Below are 23,551 nucleotides of genomic sequence, written 5' to 3' on the forward strand. Positions count from 1 at the left end.
GTTCGCAATAAACAACTGCACCTCCCAGTCGCGAACCATTTCAACTCCCCCTCCCATTCCTCAGACGACATGTCCATCCTGGGCCTCCTGCAGTGCCACAACGATGCCACCCGAAGGTTGCAGGAACAGCAACTCATATTCCGCTTGGGAACCCTGCAGCCCAATGGTATCAATGTGGATTTCACAAGCTTCAAAATCTCTCCTAACCCTACCGCATCCCAAAACCAATCCAGCTCGTCCCTGCCTCCCTAACCTGTTCTTCCTCCCACCTCAAGCCGCACCTCCATCTCCTACCGACCAACCTCATCCCGCCCCCGTGGCCTGTCCGTCCTCCCTGGACTGACCTATCCCCTTCCTAACATCCCCACCTACACTCACCTTTACTGGCTCCATCCCCGCCTCTTCGACCTGTTTGTTTCCTCTCCACCTATCCTCTCCTCTCTTCTATCCGCCTCCCACTCTCTCCCTATTTATTTCAGAACCCCCTTCCCCTCCCCCTTTTCTGATGAAGGGTCTAGGCCCGAAAAGTCAGCCTCTCTGCTCCTATGATGCTGCTTGGCCTGCTGTGTTCATCCAGCCCTGCACCTTGTTGTCTCTGTTTATCAATTATATTCATTTTGTCACAAGGTACTGTCCACCTTATCATAGGAAATGAGCAAGACCACTTTGAAACACTCAAAACAAGCGATAATATTTCTCTCTTAAATACAGCCACGAGTTAACTGGTTGCAATTCTAGTTGCATTGCACCACTGTTGTTCCTACTACTGTTGGTCCTGTCCTCCTTACTATCCACAGGCTGGGAGATATTTCTATCCTGGGTGACTGCTCAGGTGGCAGTTTCAAATTGAACCAAATCTATAATTTCATTATATGCTCAGTCCCATCTTTGTTCCTGGCAGCTGCTGTTCCTTACCTTTGCAGTGATGTAGCACTTCAAATTGTGTCACCAAACATGCACAGTTGCCGTTCCACCTAGCAATGGGGTTGATAACAAATGCAACTAACATGGGAAATGATTTATAAATTCAATTCGTTAAATTATATCAAAATTCGTTGTACTCTTTAGTTTGGACCAAACACTATCTGCTGGTTAGCACTATCCTTCTATAGTAATGAAGTATTTTCTGTTTGCATGGCAGTGTATGAAACACAGTAACAACCTGGTTGAAAATCCATTCAATAATTGGTCCATTCAGTCTGTCATGTGCAATTTGGACATTTTACCATTTCACCTGAAAGCCAATTGATCTCCTGGCAAAGGTGGAAACCATAGAAACAAGAGGAGACTATTAAGCCTTTTGAGTCTCTTACATACATGTGAGGAGATGTTTTTTGGAAAGAAGAAGGAGTAGAGCCGGTATAAACTAAATGGTCAAATTTTAACGAAGTGATCCAGTGTTTCACTTATGGAAGAATAGAGTCTGAAAACAAGGAAGATGTGCTCAACCTTTAGAAATCAATGCTTAGGCTCCAGCTGGATTGTCATTTCCAATCCTTAGCAAAGTACATTAATAAGGATGTCAGACTTTTCAGACAGTTTAGATGGAATTTAGTAGAATGTAATCAGGGATGTGGGCCTTCAGTTACATGTAGACATGAAAGAAGCTGGGGTAGTTTTCCCGAGAACTAGGAATTATAAGAGAGATTTAGAAAAACATTCAAAATGTCTTGCTGAAGAAGCATTTTCCTACACCAGAAGAAGCAAATTCAGTTATTGGCAAAAGTCTGAGAGGTAAGATGAGAAATATAAAGCAGCAATTTGTTGTGATCTGCAATGTCTGCCTGAGTGGGTAGTGGAGCAATGATTTTCAAAAGCAAATTGGATTTCTTTATACAGAAGTACTTAGTAGACTGTGGGTCAAGCAAGGGAAAAGGAATATCGAATAGCTTTTGCAGAAATGGTATAAAATTAATGATCTACCTGTCTGCTGTATCAGTTTATGATTGTACATTCTATTTTATTTTCTGTGTCTAATGACTTATTTAAATGTATGTATGGAATGAAGTAGACCATTTTGAATTTATATAAAGTTAACATTGCTGGGAGAATGAGTAATATAAGTAAAGGAAACTGAAATGCAAAATAGAAATTTTTAGTAAAGTGAGTTTGATCTTACAAAGAAAAATTCATTTGTTAGTGAAGTAATTTGGTTATTCTTGTTGCAGCACCCTCATTCCCATTCTGCATCAGAAAGCAAAGAGAGGCACTCCTCGCCAGGCTAAGCAAGCTGTACACTGCATTCATGCCATTTTCACCAACAAAGAAGTACAATTGGCACAAATCTTTGAAGTATGTAAGCTCAGTTTTGTTTGTTGTTCAATTATTCTTTGTTTAAACCATGAACATTGTGATTGACTGACTGCATTATTGGTGTATTTTTTGGCAGAGCATTTGAGTTGATGCAGTGTGGTGATCATCAATTCTTAGGTAGTCCCTCAGGATTGAGGATGATCTGCTTCTATTCTGATTTAGTGGGTTCTGAACAATGTTCTGTATAATATAATTTTATGATATATGGACCTCCCAAGGTCCTTGCCCTGCAGTCAATTCCACAAGTAGAAGCCACTGCAAGGTGCGTCATTTTAGCATGTGCAAAACCTCAGCAGCCAAGCAGCTGAGGGGGAAATTTGGTTCTGAAATGGCTGATGCGTTCACTGGCATTTGTGCTGTGAGAGCTAGTTGAAAGAGGATTTCTGAATGCTTAATTTAAGGCCATATCCTCAAGAACAGGAGTCAATAATGAGTTGTAGCTTATCTTTTGAATGTGTAGGCACTGGAGTCATCTGATATTGCAGTTCTGTGACTGAGGCTGGAGTGGTTTTAGTTTTGGATTGAAGGCAAGGTAGCTTTGCTGTTTGTTCCATGGATTATCTCCATGCACATGGATAATTTGCTGGAGGTAAGATGCAATATTGCAGCAAGGAAATTGGAGAAGAGGTTGGTGCAGTGATGCACCTTTGTTTGACCCCAGTCTTCACTGGAACAAGGTTGGTGGGTTTTATGCTGAGTGATGATTGACAGTTCACCAAGACCAAAATACAATTTTCTATGTTTTCTTTTGGTCTAAGTAGCTATTTTACTTATAGATCGCTTCTGCATTATCTGTTGATATGAGCTGTAATTAGATGCACCTTTTGAAAGATCAAAGTTAGCTTTAGGTCTTTGATATAGCATTTAAGTTTAAGAGAAAAATAGCTCTACAAAAATAAAAAGCGATCTAGCATTTTCTGAATTTGTAAATTGCTGTTTGAAAATGTCAATAACTTGTAGATAATGGAAAGAATTTTATCTCAATTGAGATCTGAGTTGCTCAAATTATTACATAAATCTTTGTAGCCTCATTGAAAATTTAAAACTAGAAACAAATACTGCACATTTGAATGAATTGTTCAGTCCTTTGTTTCTGAAGTTTACCATTTTGTAAATTCTTTATGTTTACATTTTGTTTTCTCCAGCCACTAAGCAAAAGCCTAAATGCTGACATCCCAGAACAGCTGATAACGCCACTCGTCTCCCTAGGACACATTGCTATGTTGGCCCCAGATCAGTTTGCATCTCCAATGAAATCAGTGGTTGCAAATTTTATTGTCAAAGATTTACTTATGAATGACAGGGTATGTCAGGTTTGTGCATTTGGTTTCCTAAATTATTTTTATGATACTGAAGTGATTTTTTTTCTCTCTGTATACCATGATCATGATGGCTTTCTTCATTTTGTTACACTGGAATCTATGTTATGGAATCTGTGGCTCTCCCAGTTTGTCACCGAGACTAAAAATGTCCCACCATGTTAAATTCAGTTTTCCTCATCCTAATTTGGGGTTTCTATTTCAGTTCACTTACTCAATGATTAACATGTTAATTGATCAGCCAGAAATAAAAAGATTTGAATTTCTTCAGATTTTCTACCATGACATTGTTAACTTTTGTTGTAGTAAGTACAATATTTATACATTTATGTGCAGTTGCTGCAGCACCTCCATTAAAGCGCAAGATGATGGCAGGACAAAAACCAAAAGAACTGCGGATGCTGTAAATCAGGAACAAAAATAGAAGTTGCTGGAAAAGCTCAGCAGGTCTGGCAGCATCTGCGAAGAAAAAAATCAGACTTAAGTGTTTTGGGTCCAGTGACCCTTCCTTAGAACATGATGGCAGGACATCTGAAGAAATTTAGGACCCATCATATTACTCCCAGCTTTTGAGAAACATATATGTCTGATTTTTTAAATAAATGTCATGGAATTATAGACTGGAAAAGAAGCTTTTCTGGCAGGCCTGTTATGAGATTCTTGTACCAGGCTACTTAGGAAATATCCTAGAGAAATACTTAGGAATTCAAAATATAAACAAGTTTTTAGTTCTCCCAGTACATCCATATTTGATATATAAACCACTGCTGAGATGTGATCCTGGAGTACATTTGAAAAGTTTATTGACTGTTTACCTGTATATAGATGGCTTCCTTATGATATGTGATTTGTCATAGTAGTAATAATGTTATGGCATGTTGAGAAAATAATGAACAATAAATAACCTTATATTGATAGAACAAAGTTGTGTAGCAAAATTAATTTGTTCATATTCTTTCCTATGTCTTATGGTGTTGAAAAATCATGTGATCTAGTCAGAATGGAAAGGAAACAACTGTTCCCATTGACGAGAATCAAAGAGTATGAGGAGAAAGCTGGAGTATGGCACTAAATTAGAGGATTAGAAATGATGATATTGAATGGCGAAACAGACTGAAAGGGCCAAATGGCCTACTACTGCTTCTAGTTTCTGTGTTCTTATGAGTAATGGTCACTTTGGTAAGATGCTGCATTTGGAAACCCCATCATACATGACCATCTTTAGAATGGGATGCGAAAGTGCAATTACTATAATGGGACTAGTAAATAATATGTTTAGTAAAAATTGCCAACTTGTATAATGAGTCTTTTTCAGGGATAGGAATGATATCTCGTAATGCTTGTACCACCAGCTAGCAAGAAATTGCTTATTGACCGGATTTCTTTCATTTGTTCTCTACATACAAATAATTAGCATCTCATTTCTATAGTTTCCTGGAGGGAAAAATGGTAAATTGTGGACTCCAAATGAAGAGGTCTCTCCAGAGGTACTCGCTAAGGTACTGTAGGCTGAAACATTAACTTATAGTTGTGCTAATATAAAAGCAAAGTTCTGTGGATGCTGGAAATCTGAAATGAAAAACAAAGTGCTAGAGAAGCACTGTAGGTCTAGCACCATTTGTGGAGAGAGAAGCAGAGTTACCTATTCGCGTCCAATATGATGACCCTTGCAAGTAAGGCAGACGAGTTGCAGTGCTGATTAACACATGATATGACATCTATGCTATCGTGGAGACAAGGTTGAGGGAGGATCATTATTAGCAGCTCAATTTCTGGGGTATGGCATCTTCAGGCGAGACAGAAAGGGTATAAAAAAGGTGGTGTTGCAGTGTCGATTGAGGGGTCAATTACTGCAGTTCGGAGAGTTGAAATCTCGGAAGGCTCCTCAATTGAGGCAAATGAGTGGAACTTAAAAAGAAGGCAGTCATGTTGTTAGGAATGCATTATAGACCTTACAAGCAGTCAGGAAGAGATAAAGGGGCAGATTGTAGGCAAATTTCAGAGAAGTGTAAAATAATAGGGAACATCAATTTCCTAATATTAGCTGGCATAAACAAAACATGAAAGGCTTGTGGTGCGGGTGGAGGTAGAATTTTTAAAGTGGAGAGCTTTTAAAGCCAAAGCCCTACAAGAGACAGGGTAGCTGAAAATTAAGAAACAAAGATAGGCAACTGGTAGAAGTGAGTGGGAGAGCACTTAAATGGTAGACACCATAACTCAGTAAGATTTAAGGTGTTATAAAGAAGGATAAAAGTGGACAGTAAACAAAGGTTCTAAATTGGGGGCAAAGTCCAATTTTAATATGATAAGGTGGGATCTGGCCAAAGTGGACTGGGAGCAGTTGCTTGTAGAAGAATTTACATCAGAGTACTATGTGCCTTTCAAAAAGGAGATAGTGGAAGTGCAAGGCCAACATGATCCTGTAAAGGTGAACAGTGGGACCAGAAATTCCAGAGGATCCTGGATACTGTGGATTATACAGGTTTGGATAAGGGGGGAGAAAGGGTTGTTGTAAAAATTGAGGGCTCAGAACACCAGAAGAGGCCAATGAAAAAAGAAATTAGGAAAGCAGAGAAGTGGCACAAGAAAACACTGGCAAGTCAAATAAAGGAAAATTCAGTGGCATTTAATAAGTATATTAAGGGTAAATAGATAACTAGGGAAAGAGTAGGTCCTTAGATCCTCCAAAGTGGCAAACTGGGTGGAGTCAAAAGATGTAGGCTGTAGTTTTTCATAACTACTTGTAAACAAGTATTCACAATAGAGGAAAAAAATGTGTAAGGATAGAAATCGGGGAAGAGAACCGTGATTATTTGAACAAATTACATTTGGTTGGGCGTGGTGGGGAGGCGTGGTGCAGGAGAGTGGTTGCGGTGAGCAGTGTTTGCAGGTCTTGGGGTGAGTAGCCTTAAAATTGAATAAGTCCTCAAGCCCAGTTGACCTGTATCCCTGGTTATGGGAGGTATTGGAGGGAGCATTGCATGCTCTCCGACAGAAATTTTCAACTTCCCTTATTAAATGAGTGTGGTACGGATGAAGGGAAATGTGGCCAGTGAGTCTGTCAGTGGTAGAGAAATGACCGGGAAAAATTCTGAAGGATAGGTTTAATTTTCACTTGGAGATGTGAAGATTAATCAAGGTAGTCAGTATAGCTTTATCAGGAGGAACATCATGTATGACAGGTTTGAATGAGTTTTGTTTTGAAGAGGTGACTGTAATTGTAGATAAAAGTAGTATGTTGGATGAAGTCTGCATGGGATCTAGGAGGTATGAGCCCGTGGGATCCAGGACAATTTGGCAAATTTGATCCAAAATTGGCTTAGTGGTAAGAGACAGAGGGTGATGTTTGAAAATTGGTTTTTGTGACACTTGAAGCCAGTGCCCAATGGTGCATTACATAGTTTAGTGCTGGGTCCTTTGCAGTTAGTAGTATATGTAATGATCAAGACACAAATGTTGGAGGAAATTGGTGGTGTGCTAAATAACGAGGAGGAAAGCCTTAGATGACAAGATATCGGGGGGCTGGTCAGATGGGCAGAACAGTGGCAAATGAAATTTAATCCTTAAAAGTGAGAGGTAATGTATTTTGTGAGGACTATCGAGGCAAGGGAATATATGATGAATTGTAGGACCCTGGGGTGTTCAGAGTATCTAAATGACCTTGGTGTGCATGTCCATAGATCCTTGGAAACAGCGTGTCAGGTGGCTAAGAATACTTGCCTTTGGAATATTTTGGAATACTTGCCTTTATTAGTCAAGGCATTGAATATAATAACAGGGAACTTGTAATAGTTTGTCTAGACTACAGCTGGAGTGCTGTGTGCAGTTCTGGTCACCGCAGTAAAGGTAGTAGGATGTGATCGCACAAGAGAAGGTGCCAAAGAGATTGACCAGGTTGTTAACAAAGTTGAAACATTTTAGCTATGCCGAAAGACTGGATAGGCTGGGATAGTTTTCCTTACAGCAGAGAAGATTGATGGGAGGACCTAATTGAGATGTACAAAATTGAGGGACATAGATAAGAAGAAACTTTTTCTTCAGTAGATGGTTTAATAAGCAGAGGGCATAGATTTAAAGTGAAGAGAAGGAGGTTTAGAGGGGATTCAAGGAAGATTTTTTTCACCCAGGGGCTGGTACTCTGTTTGACATGGCATTATAAACAGGAACCATCACAACATTTGAAAAAGTTTCTAGGTGATCCCTTGAAATGTCATAACACACCATGTTACTGGCCAATCCTGGAAAATGGGACAAGAGTAGATTGGTGCTTGACTACTGACGCAGGCACAATGTGCTGAAGAGCCTCTTGCCGTGCTGTAAAACTCTGTGGCTCTTCTTTAGACCTTATAACTCTGCTAGCTTTTACTAGTTTAAGACTGAAAAGATTCATATTCTTAAAATGTGCGTGTCTCCGCATTCATGCATAACAATAAAAATACTCATTAGCAGATGCTACTTTATATTTTAATCAGTTCTTACTACATGCACAACAACATGTAAAATGTCTACTGGTAGTTGTCTATATTTGAAAACTTGTTCATTAAAAAACAATTGTGAATATGTAATGCAGTAATTTCAATGTTTTTCATTAGGTTCAAGCCATTAAGCTTTTGGTACGGTGGTTGTTAGGGATGAAGAACAACCAATCCAAATCTGCGAATTCCACACTCCGGCTGCTATCGGCCATGTTGGTCAGTGAGGGTGACTTAACTGAACAGAAAAAGATAAGGTAATTATAACAGAAGAAATATAAAACAAAACTCGACACTGCACTCATTAAAGTGAGACTAGGACAAAAGATTGGTCAAAGAGGGAAGTTTTAATTTAAGAGTCTCTTAAGAACACAAGTGGAAGCCCAATTCAACTGTATACCTTTGACTCTGCCATTTAATACGGCTAATCTTGAGCTTCAACTTCACCTTCTTACTTGCTCCTATACCCCTTGGTTCTCCAAGAGATCAAAAATCTGTCTACTTTGAATCTTTTAAATGTTGGAGTATCCACAACCTTCCGGAGTGGAGAATTCCGTAGATATTTTACCTTTTGAGTGAAATAATTTCTCCGATCAGCCTGATATCATAAGACTGTTTCTGTTGGTCAGGAATTCTAAAACAATCAACGTCTATCCTCTCAAACTCCTTCAGAATCTGTTATCTCTCATGTGGTAGCCTTTAATTCTTCTAAACTCGGGAATGTCAGTTCAATTAAAGGAAAAAGGAGAGATAGAGAAGTAGAAAAGTTTAGAGGGGAAATTTCAGAACTGAAGGCCAAGGCATAGAAGGACATGACCATTCATTTTGGAGCATTTAAAATCAGGGGTCCTCAAGAAGCCACAATTATAAGAAGGTAGATATTTCAAATGGTGGGAAAATGGTAAGATTATTCTTTGTTCATCATCTTCACTTTCTCAATCCTGTCTCCTCATCAGTTATATAAAAGAGATGCATGTGATTGAAGTTCTTTTTTCTCTGTAGTCAGGTACAGCTATCTTCTGTTGATGCACACAGAAAGAAAAAGATGCTTGTTTAAGTATCTATTGATCGTTTTGCCAAGTTGTTTGTATATTTTGAATGTTCATGGTTGCAACACTGCCTGCACAAACAATCTGCCACAATGGGAAGAGGATAACCAAGGAAAGAGTAGGACCTATTAAGGACAAAGGGTGAGGACATGGGCAGAGTGTTAAGCAAGTACTTCACAGCTGTTTTCACTCAGGAGAAAGAGGATGTAGATACAGAATTTGGGAAGTGGGACTGTGAAGTTGTTGAGAAGATTGAAAAAGGGAGTGAGGAGCTGTTGGAACTGTTGGAGGACTTAAAGTAGACAAATCACTAGATCTGGATGAGTTGTCTCGGACTGCGCTGGGAGTCAAGGGAGAAAATTACAAGGGTTCTGACCCAAATTTTTAATACTTCTCCGGCCTCGTGGGAGGTGCCAGAGGAATGGAGGACAGCTAATGCGGTTCCACTTTTCAAGAAGGGTAGCAGAGATAAATAGGGAATTACAGACCAGTGAGCCTCTCATCAGTGATAGGGTAACTATTGGAGAAAATTCTGAAGGATAGAATTAATTTCCATTTAGAGAGACAGTGTTTAATTGGGGATGGTCAACATGGTGTATCAGAGGGAAGTTGTGCCTAACAAATTAGATAGAATTTTTCGAGGAAATAATCAGGTTTGTATTGAGGGTGGGTCAGTTAATGTAGATTATATGGATTTCAGCAAAGCCTTTGACAGAATCTCAAATGGGAGACTAATGAAGAAGGTAAATGCACATGAGATCCAGGGTAGCTTGGCAAGTTGGATCCAAAATTGTCTTTGTGGTAGGAGGCAGAGAATGATGGTAGAAGGCTGTTTGTGACTAGACACCATTGTCCAGTGGCGTACCACAGGAATTAGTGCTGCATCCCTTATTGTTCATGATATTGTTGAGAATTGAGGGGTGGGGTGAGTGATCAATAAATTTGTGAAAGACAAAAAGATTGGCAGAGTGTTAATAGTGAGGAAGAAGGTCTTAGGGTATAGTTTATTGGCAGGTTGGCCAGGTGGGCACATCAGTGGCTGATGAAATTTAATTCTGAAAAGTGTGTGATGATGCACTTTACAAGAAATAACAAGACAAGGGAGTACTCAATGAATGATAGAATGCTAGGAAGCTCAGAAGAACAGAGAGATCTTGGGCTGCTTCTCCACAGATTCCTTAATATGGGAGGTTAATAGGGTGGTTGAGAAAGCATAGAGGACATTTGCCTTTATCAGTTGTGGAATAGATTAGAAGAGCAGAGAGGTTATGTTAGATCTGTATAAGACTTTGGTTAGGCCACAGCTGGAGTACTGTGTGCAGTTCTGGGTGCCTCACTATAGGAAGGATGTGGTTGCACTGGCAGGGGTGTAGAAGGGTTTCACCAGGATGTTGCCTGGGATTGAGCATTTCAGCTATGGAGAGAAGCTTAATTGGCTCAGGTTATTTTCTGTAGAGCAGAGAAGGCTGATGGACACTTGACTGAGGGTATAAGATTGTGAGGGGCATTAATAGGAAGTGGCTGTTTCCCATAGTTGAAGGGTCACTAATGACGGAGTATAATTTTAAGGTGATGAGCAGTAGGTTTAGAGGGGATTTGAAGAAAAATGTTAAAGTCAGAGTGTGATAGGTATCTGGAGTGTGTTGCCTAGATGGATTGTTGAGGCACGAAAGCTCAGCCTTTAAAAGTATGTGGTTGAACACTTGAAATATCTTACCATTCAAGGCTTATGGGTTATTTGCTGGAATGTGGGATTTGTGGAGAGGTTGACACAGACTCAATGGGCCAAAGAACTCTTCTGTGTTATATAACGCTAAGTTGTTAATACTTTAATGTCGAGGTCTTTAGTTGAGATCTGCATTAATTGATAACAAGTTGTATTTACATATACGTTACAAAATAAAATATAACGTCAAGCCATCTAAGGATATGTTAGGGCAGATAACCAGAAAGATTGGATTCAAGTAGTATCTTTCAGGAACCAAGAAAGATGGAAGTAATTTCAGAGTTTAAATGCTCTGTTAGAATTGCTATTGGTATTGATTGATGCTTGCATAAAGTTTAAGCTGTGCCAGAGATCCCTGTGAGCAGCATGCGCCGAATTGATGCTTGATGCATGAGTTGCTTTCAAATATATTGCACATTACTGAAGTGCATGGTTTGCTTCACTCTCTATACAATTGTAATCAGTGTTTCGAATGGTTTAATTTTAATTTATTTTTCTTTGTTCCTCATATTCCTTCATTCTTTCGCTTGTGTTAGCACTAATATTGAAAATAATGAAATCAAATGGTTCAAGATTCTTTAAGAGCCTTCTTGGAATTAAGGTTGCACTCCTGAGACTCTGCCTGATTACAATGAAAAATAGAACCAGAAGTAGATATTCAGTTGGATCATGTCTGAACTTTACTTGAGCACCATTTACCAGAATTTGTTCTGTGCTATTTGATACCTGTACCTAATAAAGATGAATTGATTTTGGTTTTGACAGTTTAATTTGATGTAACGTCTTATAGCCTTTTGGAGGAGAATGTTCGAGATTAGTTATCATTTTTATGAAAAAATGCTTCCTAATTTCAATTCCAAAGGATCGTGTGTAATCCTAAAATAGTTCTTTCTTGTTCTGGATTCCCCCACTGGCAACTATCATTTCTCTGCATTTAACCTATTGAATCCCTTATTAAGATAATCATCACTTCAACTTTTAAATTCAGTGGAATACAAGGGGAGTTTTTGCAATATATCCTCATTATTTAACCTTTTAACCTCTGGTATCATTCTGGTAAATCTGTTGCCTCTCTTCAAGGCCAGTATTTGTTTCCTGAGGTATAATATGTGTAAAATAAAATAGTACTCCAGATTGGGTCTAACCAAAGCTCCATACAATGCGGATGCCACTATCTTAAATTTGAATTACCATGAGATAAATACCAATATTTCATTAACTGTATTTTTGTACCAACTTTCAGTCCAGAATCAAAATGGATGCTTAATATCTGAAATAAAAATGGTGAATATTGAAAATATTCGGATCTGCATCTTTGGAGAGAGAACCACTTAAAAATTTAAGGTCAATGGCCTTTCGCAAGAACTGAAAGCACTTGAAGCAGACAGGTTTTGAGCAAATGCTGCGGCAGAAAGAGGATTGAAGGTGGTGGAGCCAAGAACAAAAGTGAAGATCTGTAATTCTCTGGAAGGCAGAAGAGATTAAATGATAAAAGGCAGTAATGCAAAGCTAAAGAAGGTTGTGAATGGAAAAGTAACGAAGCAAGAGATGGGTCTAGAGGAGTCTAAATGGGAAGAACAGAATCCTTTCCGATGCCTGTCTCACAAAAAAAAATCAAAGATAGAGGTTATAATCTGAGATTGTCACCTTCCAGATCATACTCACTTCTGCACTACCAATCCAAACTCCCTATCCTTGTTTTCCTTGTCTATTCTAATAAAGATCAACAGAAAATTGAGCAGCATTTTAACTTTTGCTCAATCACTTGTAACCCTCCAGATTCCAAGCCTGGATCGAGGCTGTGCATTTAACTCTTTCTGGTTGACCCCCTAGCTGTTTTTCCGTGAGCGAATTATGCCTGACAAATTTACTGGAATGTCATGAGGAGGTAACAAGCAGGATAGATGAGGGGGAAGCTGTGGATGTAATATGCTTACATTTCCAGAAGGCATTTGGTGCAATACAACACAGTTAGCTACTTAATAAGATAAGAGTCAATGGTGCTGGAAGCAGTATATTAACAAGGATAGTGGATTGGCTAACCAATAAAAGACAGTGTTGGGACAAGGGGTCATTTTCAGCATGGCAACTAGTTACCACTAGAGTGCTACTGTGATGGTACCACAATTGTCTACGACATATATTTATGACTTGGATAAGGAAATTAAATGTACTATAGCCAAGATTGCAGATAAAATAAAAGTTGGTGGGAAGGCAAATGATGCGGCTGATTGAAAAGCTGCAGAGAAATATTGACAGGTTAAGCAAGTGGGCAGAAACTTGGCCGATGGCATATAACATGGGAAAATGTGAGATTATGCACTTTGGCAGGAAGAATAGATTAGATGAATACTCTTTAAATAAAGAAAGACTGCAGATAGCTGCAGCACAGAGACATTTGAGAGTCCTCTGCGTGGATCTCAAAAGCTAGCGTCCAGGTTCAGTGGATAATGGTGAAGTTAAATAGAATGTTGGCCTTCACTTCAGAGGGATTGGAGTGTAAAGGTAAGTAGCCTTTGCTAAAACTATGGCTGTAGTCAGACCACAGCTGCAATACTGTGAACAGTTTTGGAACTCTTATCTAAGTAAAGAGATACCAGCATTGAAGACAGTCCAGATCACTAGACTGTCAGTGGATCTGGAAGAACTGTCTTCTGAAGACAGGGGTAAGTTTGGCCTGTACTCATTGCAATTTAGAAGAATGGAAGGATGACACGTGAGGATTTCCTTCTCTTGGGGTAGTAAATCTGCAGAATTCTTGACCACAGAGGGCTGGAGAGGCTGGGTTGTTTAGTATATTCAAGTCCAGGATAGACAGATTTTTAATTAGTAAGTGTATTAAGTGTTATGGGCAAAAGGTAGGAAAGTTGAGTTGAGGATTTTCAGATTAGCCATTATTTCATTTAATTGCAGAGTAGACTCAATGGACTGAATGGCCTATTACTGCTCCCAGATCTTATGGTGAGTGGCTGCCATTTTGTGACATTGTTGACATTTTAATTAGTCTATGATTTAGAAGATGGTTGAAAGATGACAATGGACTGGATTATATTTCCGTGCCCTTGTTGATGTGAAATCCGCAAGTGATATTTCACGTTTTTAAGCAATATCATTACTTTACAATGCTTGGCTGCAGTTTATGATTTTCGCACTTGGAAAAGTCCATTTACAGACAAGGGAAATTTGTGTTATATTTCTAATCTTTGTCTGCCTCCTTTAGCATATTTAATTTTACAGTTAATCTTGAGATTCATTCCACCCTGGCTTGACGCTTGATGAATACCATAAAATTTTTCTTCTGATGAAGGGTCACTGGACTCCGTGTTAACTCTGCTCATCTCTCTGCAGACACTGCCAGAGGTGCTGAGTTTCTTCAGTACTTGTTGGTGTTACAGGTTTCCAGCATCTACAGTTCTTTGTATATTAGAGCAGTTTTTGAAGCTATTGGCTCAAGGATATAGGGAAAACATTCTCACCTTCATATAGTGCCATGGTATCTTTACTGTCTGCTGAAATCATTAGTGAAGGTTCAGTTTTAAATAAGAGGATTGCCTCTCTGGCAGTTCAAAACTGTCTGTGCATGCAAGTATCAACCTAGGTTATGCATTCATTCTTGATCCCTACAGCCATCTGATTGGAGCTGGGAGAGCTGTTAATTGTCTCAGATTGAGGAGTGTCAAGTTGAAGATCCAGACTTCAATTATTTCTCAGATATTTTCTTAAATATCCGATAATTTTAATTAAAGAAAATACTGGAGCAACTCAGCAGATCTGTCAGTGTGTGTGGATAGAGAAAGTCAGTGTTTCAAGTTCGATATGACTTCTTCATAATTGAGGGGGGCTGCAAAATGGTCAATTTAAAAGCTGTTGACAGAAGTGGGGAGGAATGAGATGAACAGATGGTGAGAGATAGGGTCTTTCTGAAGAAGGGTCCTGACCCAAAATGTCAACTTTCCTACTCCTCTGATATTGCCTGGCCTGCTGTGTTCCTCCAGCTCCACTCTGTGTTATCTTTAACAGATAGTGAGGGTATCCAGACCAAAAGATAAAGGGAATGCCAATGATGGTAGAGTAGAGATGTAAAATGGGTCGCTCTGCTGAGAGCAAAGCATGTTTTTGGTGGGGAGAATGAAATCAAAATGGACGACAGAGGTCATGCGCTGAAGTTGTTGAACTCAATGTTGAGTCATAGAGGCTGTAAAGTGCCTGCACAGAAAATTAGGCCATCTTCCAGCTTTCAACAAAAATATTGGCATGGAGCATGGTGATTTATTGAAATGACAAGCAACTGAAATCTTGGGATCATTCATGCAGACAGAACAAAGTGTTCAACGAAGTGGTCACCCAAACTTCATTTGATGTTGCAAGTGTAAAGGCTACTGCATTCTGATAAGCAGATTACAGTAGACTAGATTAAAAGAAATAAAAGTAAAAGATTGTTTCATCTGGAAACTGTGTTGAGGCCTTGGACAGAGAGGACCTTCTATTTCATGGGAAAGTGAGGAGCTGTTCAAAATGGTGTGGAGTGGACTAGGGTGACATTGAAGGAAGGGTCCCTGCAGAATGTGTATAATGGAGAAGAGGGGAAGATGTATTCGGTGCTGGTGTCCTGCTGGAGATGGTGGCAATAGCAGAAGATGATCCTTTGAATGAGGAGATTGGTGAGGTGGAAAGTGAAGATAAGAGGGTGTCTGGGGGGGGAATGAATCCTCCTTTGAAGTAAAAGGAGACAGATTGGGTGACTGCTTTGTGGAATACCTCCATTCTGTCCATAGGGAAGACCCTGACCTTACAGTGTTTGTAATTTCAAAAAACCATCTTGTTCCCATCTAACAGATTTCATCCTGAACCTGCTAGTATTTCAACAAAGCAGAAGGAGCAGCACCTCATTTTCCGCTTATGCATTTTACAACCTCAAGGACTCGACATTGAGCTCAACAACTTCAGAGCATGACTTCTGTTCTCCATTTTGATTCCCAATCCCTCTCCGATCTGTATTTTGTTGGCTCTGCTTTCAGCAGAGTGGATCCTTTTTTCTCCTTTTTACAACTGTCATGTACGCTCATTTTAGATCTCTATCTATGGTGCTAACATTGCTACTCCCTTTGTTTTTATTTGCTGTGAGCAGCCTTGAGATCTGTTCCACCTGCTCAACCTCCCCTCTGTCAACAGCGCAAAAAGCATAATGTTCCAGCCCCTTCCAGTCCTGCAGAAGTTGGACTAGCAGTGTTAACTCTGCTTCCTTCTCTGCAGTTGCTGCCAGACCTGCAGTTTCTTCAGCATTTTCGGGGTTTTTTTTCAGATTTCCAGCATCTGCGATATTTTACTTTACTTTTAACTATTTTCTTCTCCCTGCCCCTGCCACTGAGGAGATTTCAGCCCCTCAGACGGGAATCTATTAATCCAGTGTCTGTGTAAAGAAGATCTGGACTTCCACAAATAATGGTTCCTCTTTGAATTGTATTGCAAATTGGCTTGTGACTTGTCCTCTTTAACTGCAAATATCAGTCTGCTTTTATAGTGCTACCTTAATTACCCTTGATAATTCCACCAGAATATTCTAGATTTCTTAGGCAGGCTTAATATAATTATTCACTTTATCACTAGTGGACTCGGTTATTTTCAGTGAGATTTATACATTTTGGAACACTGTTACTGCCAGCTGTTGTTGGCTCTGACTTCTGACTTTGCTTTTTGTAAGAACTATTCTTTGGTGAGGTTGCTTATATACGCGTGAACAAACTATAAGAACGATAGAAGGAAAGTGGACAACTTGGTTTGCAATGATTTTACAATTCTTATGAAAAAGTACTTGTTTATTGGAGATGGTCAAAATTGAATTAATAATACTTATTTCTTATATGAACAAGAATCCGTAGGAGTATGATCTGAGGAATGTAAAGAGAAACTGAAAATCCTGATTTCCTCATATTGTCATGTTCAGACATGCAGCGTGTCCATGTCTGTGGGAGACCTTTTCTTTGTGGAGTAAAGATCATCAAGTAATTCATTTTTTTGCTTGCACTATTTTCATTTTGGTTTCTTGCAGGTTGTCAAGTGTTCCAGTTGGGAGATTTTCTTAAGTGCAGATGTGGAACTTTACCATGAATAGTTGACGTTGTTTTTCCTGTCTTGCAGTAAATCTGATATGTCTCGATTACGGTTGGCTGCAGGATGTGCCATACTAAAACTTGCACAAGAACCTTGTTATCATGAGATTATCACTCCAGAGCAGTTTCAGCTCTGTGCACTTGTTATTAATGTAAGTTCTGTTACTTTCTTTTCACTCCTTACGTCATTGCCTTGTACTTCTTTGGACTAATAATTAAATACGGTTTGCAACAAAGATCTTAAAGTTAGAAAGGTGCCCAACATAAAAATAATTTCAATAAATTTGTACAATTCAATCTCTCATCCTTCTTGAAATTCATACCACGCAAATGATTCATCTAATTGTATAAATAGATCTTCTAATAAATTCAGATCACTGTTTTAAATATTAATTGAGAATGCTTGCTCAGGAAGTTATGCTGAACTTAATTTTTTTTTTTTTTGAGAGGTTAGCTCCCCTGTCTTGGCAACAATAATTTATTTGGCACTTTTAATGTACTAAAACCTCGCAAGATCTTTTCAGGAGATGTACACTATTGTGTCTGACACCAAGCCATCTAATATTTTAGGTTAGATGGTCAAACAGGTAGGTTAGATGTAAGAAGGGTGTTTCTGAGCTTTAGGGCCAAAGTAATTGAAGGCGCAGCCACCAATAGTGGAACTTCTAATGGCCAATATTGGAGGAATGCAGACATTTTAGATGGTCATGGGGCTGAAGGAGTTACATAGATAGGGAGGGGCAAAACCACAAAAAGATTAAAAAACAAGGATAGGAAATTTACAAATAAGGTGAGTGCAGGGCAGATAGAGAATGGGACTTGAAGTAAAAAGGAAATTTTAAGTTTTGGACGATGTCAAGCTCAGAGGGTGGAATGTGGGAATCCATTCAAGATGGTTGGAATCGTCAAGAATTGAGTTAACAACTGTGTGAATGAGGATTTTGGCCGGGATGAAGTAAGGCAATATTATCTTGGTGGAAATAAACTTTCTTAGTAATGGTGTGAAAATGTAATTGGCAACTCACCCAGGGTCAAGTATGATACCAACTTTGTGAACTGCCTGAAATAGCAACAGAAAAGACCAGAAACACACTACAGCTCCTTTTCATCAGTGGTAATAAAAAGAGATAATATTTGACTTTTCTGATAGTAATGTTAGTGACCTGAAACAATATCTGTTTCTGCTCACCGTGTTCCCTGATCTCTTAAGTTTTGTAAGCTATTGTTCTTATTTTAGATTTCCAGCAACTGCAGTACTATGCTTTTGCAAACAGGCATTTATTCTCAGACAATTGTCAGAGAGGGGTTTAGAGTTGGAATCTGGGGAATGGCATAGTACCCAAAGGCCATGTTCTTTAATCTTTCCAATATTTCATTGGAGGAAATTTCTGATCATCCAGTAATCGATGTTGGATAAGCAGTATGGTAATTTAGTAACTGTACAAGAGTCAAGACAGGTTTATGGTATGGTAGAACTGGGTGTTGTCGGTGTACATGTGAAAACTAATGCTGTGCCTTTGGTTGACATTACTGAGGACATGCAAATGAGTAATTGGTGGGCAGGGGCACGATCATGGATAGATCCTTGGGAACACAAGGGTTTAGCTGGTGCAGGAGCAGGAAGAGAAGCGATTATAAGTGGATATCTGACTAAATGTAGATAATAGTGATATCAGATGAGAGCAGTCCCAAACAGCTGGATGACAATAGAAAGGCATTGGAGTAGAATGCTGTGGTCACTTGTGTCAAAGGCAGCAGACAGGTCAAGCAGGATGATAAGGTAACATAAGAAATAGGACCGTGTCAGCCCCATGAACTTGCCCTGCTTTCAACTAGATCGTGACTGATCCTGCACCTCTGTGGTATTTCCCACAATTGTCCTTTAATGGCTTTAGTCTCAAGAAATCTGTCAATCTCTGCTTTGAATATAAGCCACAAACTAGCCTCCACAGCCCTTTGGGGTTGAGAATTCCAGAGATTCACAACCCTGTTTTGCTGCTGGGGCAGGCAGAATGTGTGGAAGTTGGAGGAATCCTGATCAGAGGAAAGCTGCAAGTTGATTTTGGAGTTAACACATTCAAGGTTTTGAAGACAAAGGAAGGTTGTAGATGTGATGGTTGCTTGCAAGGATGTTGGGATCCAGGATAGGTTTTAGAGAAGTTTTAATAATTAAGTTGTCAGTTACTGTAATTATAAAATTGAAACAACTGTGAAGTAATTCAGCAATTTAAACAGTGTTAGATGTAGGAGAATAAATCTGCAGGGAAATTACAGAGAGATGCCAACATCATAGAACAGTTTTAATGGGTGACTTCAAATACTTAAACTTAAGTTGGGATACTTGTAGTGTATAGGACGATGACGGGCAAGTATTCATAGATTGCGTGCAGGAGACCTTGCTACAACAGTGTGTTTCAGTTCAACAAGAAAGGATGCACTGTTGGACCTGGTTCTTGGAAATGAGTTGGGCCAAATTGATCAAGTTACAGTTGGGGAGCATTTAGAAGACAGTGGTCATTGTATTGTAAGGTTCTATTGTAAAGTTCAGGATGATGGTGGAGAATGATGTGCAATTATCCAGAGTGGAAAAAATCCATTGGCACAAAGCGGACTTCAGTGGATAAGGACAATGGGCAGGGTTGACTGGAGCAAGAGGTTCGTAGGGAATACAGTAACTGAACAATGGGCTACTTTAAAAGAGGAGATGATTCCGGTACAGTAAAAGTGTATACCCTCAAATGGGAGGATCAAAAAAAACAAATCCAGACCTGTCTGGATGCCTAAGGCGATAAAAATTAAGATAAATTAGAAACAAATGCACAAGTGTCAGGTAGAAAAGAAAATTGAGAAACAGGAGAAATAGTGAAAGTTCAGAGGAGGAGATGATAAAGCAAATAAGAGGAGCAAAGAGGAAAATGAGAAAAGACTGGCAGCCAACATGGAAGTGTCCTAAAGTCATCTTTGGCCATATAAATAGAAAAAGGGTGGCAGAAGGAGGGATATGGCCAATTACATACCAATAAGGGGATTTCCACCTGGAGACAAGGTTCATAGGTGTTAAGTGAAGTCTTTGCATCTGGCTTTCCAAAGAGAGGGATGTTGCCCAGGTCAAGGTGACAGAGGATGTCACTCAGTCACTAGAAGGGTTCAAAGGGCACAAGATTATTGGTACTTTGTTCTGTATTTGTTGGGCTTATCTTTGCGATCTTTCTTGAACAAAGTCACAATGTTTTGCAATTTTCCAGTCTTCTGGCGCCACCCCAGAGGCTATGGTGGACAAAGATTGGGGTCAGTGCTTCTGTAATTTCCACACACACACCCTTAAATCTTTGGAGGCATCTCATCTGGTCACGATGCCTTGTCATAGGGGCATAGAGCACAAGAGCATGGAGGTGTTGTTGAATTTTTGAAAGCCAGTAGTTAGAGCTAAGCTGGAGTATTGTGGATGCATTGCAGACAATGGAGAAACAGTTTAAAAATATCATTCCAGAGATAAGGAATTTCAGTTGAGGATAAATTGAAGAAGATGACAGCTGTTCTCCCTGGAGAGAAGAAAGGCCAAGAGGAGATCTTAATAGAGGTTTTCAAAATCGTGAGTGGGTAGGGAGAAACTGTTCCTGCTTGTAAAAGGAAGAAGAATGCAGGATTACAGTTTTCAAGTAATTGCAAAAAAAAAAAATCAAGGGTGAAGTGAGGAAAAATCTTTTCATTCAGCAAGTGTTTAGGATATGAAATGACCACCCGGTAGTGTGGTCAGGGCAGGTTTGACTGAGGCATTCAAGAGGGCATTGGGTACCTATTTGGATAAAAATTGCATGCAAGGGTATGGGGCAGGGGGAAGCAGGAGATTGGCACATGTAATTTTCATTTAACCAGCAAGTGTAGGCACGAGGGGCTGAATGGCCTCCTGTGCTGCAACACTACTCTGATTCTGTGATCATAAAACTGGTAATATTTCACTTTGGATGTATTCTGAAGTAAGCAATGCTAATAATCAATTTGGTAGTTTTTTTTTAAATCACCAAAGGCTGTATTGAGAGGAAAATAGTAGTAGTAATGGCTCATTTGTATTGATTCAAAATGAGGTCAGGAGAGTATTGCTAAACTGTGCTTGGTAAGTGAAACTTGCCCAATGAATTATGAAACATCAGGGTATGTAATTAGCAACTGGAAGTATCTCCATGAATTTTGATATGCTGATAAAACATCCTAATTAATTGCCTCAATGATGCCAGCATGTGCTTGTAAAGAATCTAGTGTTTACCTTGTTTAATCAAGACGGGTACAGTGAAATGGAATAAAATCAGCTCTGGACTCCATAGGTCTGGTGGCATCTGTGGATGCTGAAACAGTAAACTCTGTTTCTCTCCTCATATAAGCAGACAAACCTGCTGAATGTTTCCACCATTTCGTTTTGCTCTTTCAGATTTCCAACCTTCAGTCTTTTGTTTCCATTGTAATGAAATTGAATTATTATTTGCAATTCAGACTGTCCACAGATTAAGGACCATCCTGCAGAGGTTTCGGATGATCACATGCTGCATAAGATGTGAAAAATTACTATGCTATATTCTGCTTTTTATATTATGAAAATAGTGGCTTATGCTATAAAATTCTGACTAATACAATGATTTCTGATTTTATAATTTTGTTGTTGAAGGATGAGTGCTACCAGGTGAGGCAGATATTTGCTCTGAAACTCCACAAGGCCCTCGGGAAATTGCTGCTTCCATTGGAGTACATGGCAGTGTTTGCACTCTGTGCCAAGGACCCTGTGAAAGAGCGAAGAGCGCATGCCAGACAGTGCCTCCTTAAAAACATAAGTATACGGAGAGAGTATATCAAACAGAACCCAATGGCTCATGGTTAGTATTGCCATATACAGTAAGTGTTCACAAAAGATCTTCCATAAGTTAAAGATAGTTTTGTTTGGCACATCCAATGGATATTAATTCTGATATTATCTTTCATGCCTTGGTGTCAGATTTTGTTTGAGAGCTCTCCTGTGAAGTGTTTTGGGATTTTTACTATGTTAAAGTGCTTTAAAATTATTTGATCCTTGACTCTTGCCCTCTCACTCCTTATCAATTTTCATACCTAAAGTTACCTTTGTTTAGAGTCTTACAGTTTTATAGTATGGATTTTTAGCATGTCCATGCTAGTCATCAAATACCTATCTACTCTCATCCCATGTTCCAGCACTTGGCCTATACGCTATGGCTTTTCAAGTATTCATCTAAATACGTAGTAAATGTTGTGAGGGTTGCTGCCTTTACAATCTTTCAGGCAGTTATTTCTAGATTACCCTCCCCTCTCCCTCAGAGCCTCTGTAAACCTTTTGTCAAGCTATTCATCCTTTTTCCAATCTATGTAAAGAATTTTTCAGTTTTCTTAAGATAGAAGCTACCAATTGGGCATTAATGCCTTTGAGAAAACTGTTTCTGCAGCAGCACCGCAACTTAGATTTATCTCAAATACCATGCCACTGTAAAAACCATATACTGTACTCCTCAAGTTAACTTTTTCCAAGCTGAGACTACAAAATTTTCTTGCTGCTTGTTGCTACTCGGGAACTAATTGAAATTTTTAACTTCCCTCTACCATCTTCGCTAGATCAATTTCAGCTGACTTGTGGCAAGCATTTTCTTTTTAGTGTGTTTATTCTTTACTGTGCCCTGATCTTGGGTGAGGACTTTCACTTCTCCACTGGTTTTGTCCAGATCTGCTTGTTTCCACTGTTAACTATTGAAACCAACCCTCTGCTGATTCCTGATAACTTTTTCACTTCCCTTCCAAAATCCAGGGATAATAAGACCATAAGATTTAGGAGTGGAGAAGGCCGTCCAGTAGGATCATGGCTGATTTGACATTCCTCTCATCCACTTTTCTGCTTTTTCCCCATAACCCTTGATTCCACTACTAATCAAAAATCTTATCTGTCTCAAGCTTAACTCCAAGGAAACTGTCTCCACAGCTGTCTATAGCAAGAGTTCCAAAGACACTCAGCCCTCAAAGAGAAAGTTCTTTCTCATCTCAGTCTTAAATTGACGCCCTTTTATTCTAAGATTATGCCCTCTGGTCCTGGACTCTCCCATGAGTTGAAACCTCCTGTCAATCTCCTTAAGAATCTTATGTTTCAATGAGATCACTTCTTATTCTTCTAAATTCCAGTGAGTAGAGTCACAAACATGCTTAACCTTTGCTAATGAGATAATCCCTCCATACCAGGTATCATCCTAATGAGATAGTAGGAACTGCAGATGCTGGAGAATCTGAGGTGTAGAGCTGGATGAACACAGCAGGCCGAGCAGGAAAGCTGACGTTTCGGGCCTAGACCCTTCTTCAGAAATGGGGGAGGGGAAGGGGGTTCTGAAATAAATAGTGAGAGAGGGGGAGGCGGATAGAAGAGAAGATAGGTGGAGAGGAGACAGGCAGGTCAAAGAGGCGGGGATGGAGCCCGTAAAGGTGAGTGTAGGTGGGGAGTTAGGGAGGGGATAGGTCAGTCCAAGGAGGACGGACAGGTCAAGGGGGCAGGATGAGGCTAGTAGGTAGGAGGTGGGGG

At 39.5% G+C, this 23,551-nt stretch overlaps 1 protein-coding gene across 1 annotated transcript in view; it reads left to right on the forward strand.

Moving 5' to 3' along the window:
• Positions 1-1,597: 1,597 nt before the first annotated feature.
• The window catches only part of LOC109928173 (sister chromatid cohesion protein PDS5 homolog A-like), a 61,114-nt gene continuing 39,160 nt past the window's right edge, over positions 1,598-23,551 (forward strand). Inside the window, exons 1-7 of the mRNA XM_048600733.1 lie at positions 1,598-1,734; positions 2,169-2,292; positions 3,459-3,617; positions 5,063-5,131; positions 8,225-8,361; positions 17,018-17,141; positions 21,650-21,854. Of these exons, the coding sequence (XP_048456690.1) occupies positions 1,598-1,734; positions 2,169-2,292; positions 3,459-3,617; positions 5,063-5,131; positions 8,225-8,361; positions 17,018-17,141; positions 21,650-21,854 (955 nt within the window). The remainder of the gene's footprint in view (positions 1,735-2,168; positions 2,293-3,458; positions 3,618-5,062; positions 5,132-8,224; positions 8,362-17,017; positions 17,142-21,649; positions 21,855-23,551) is intronic.

The sequence above is a fragment of the Rhincodon typus genome, chromosome 1 (genome assembly GCF_021869965.1).
Source record: "Rhincodon typus isolate 14 chromosome 1, sRhiTyp1.1, whole genome shotgun sequence".
NCBI lineage: Eukaryota > Metazoa > Chordata > Chondrichthyes > Orectolobiformes > Rhincodontidae > Rhincodon > Rhincodon typus.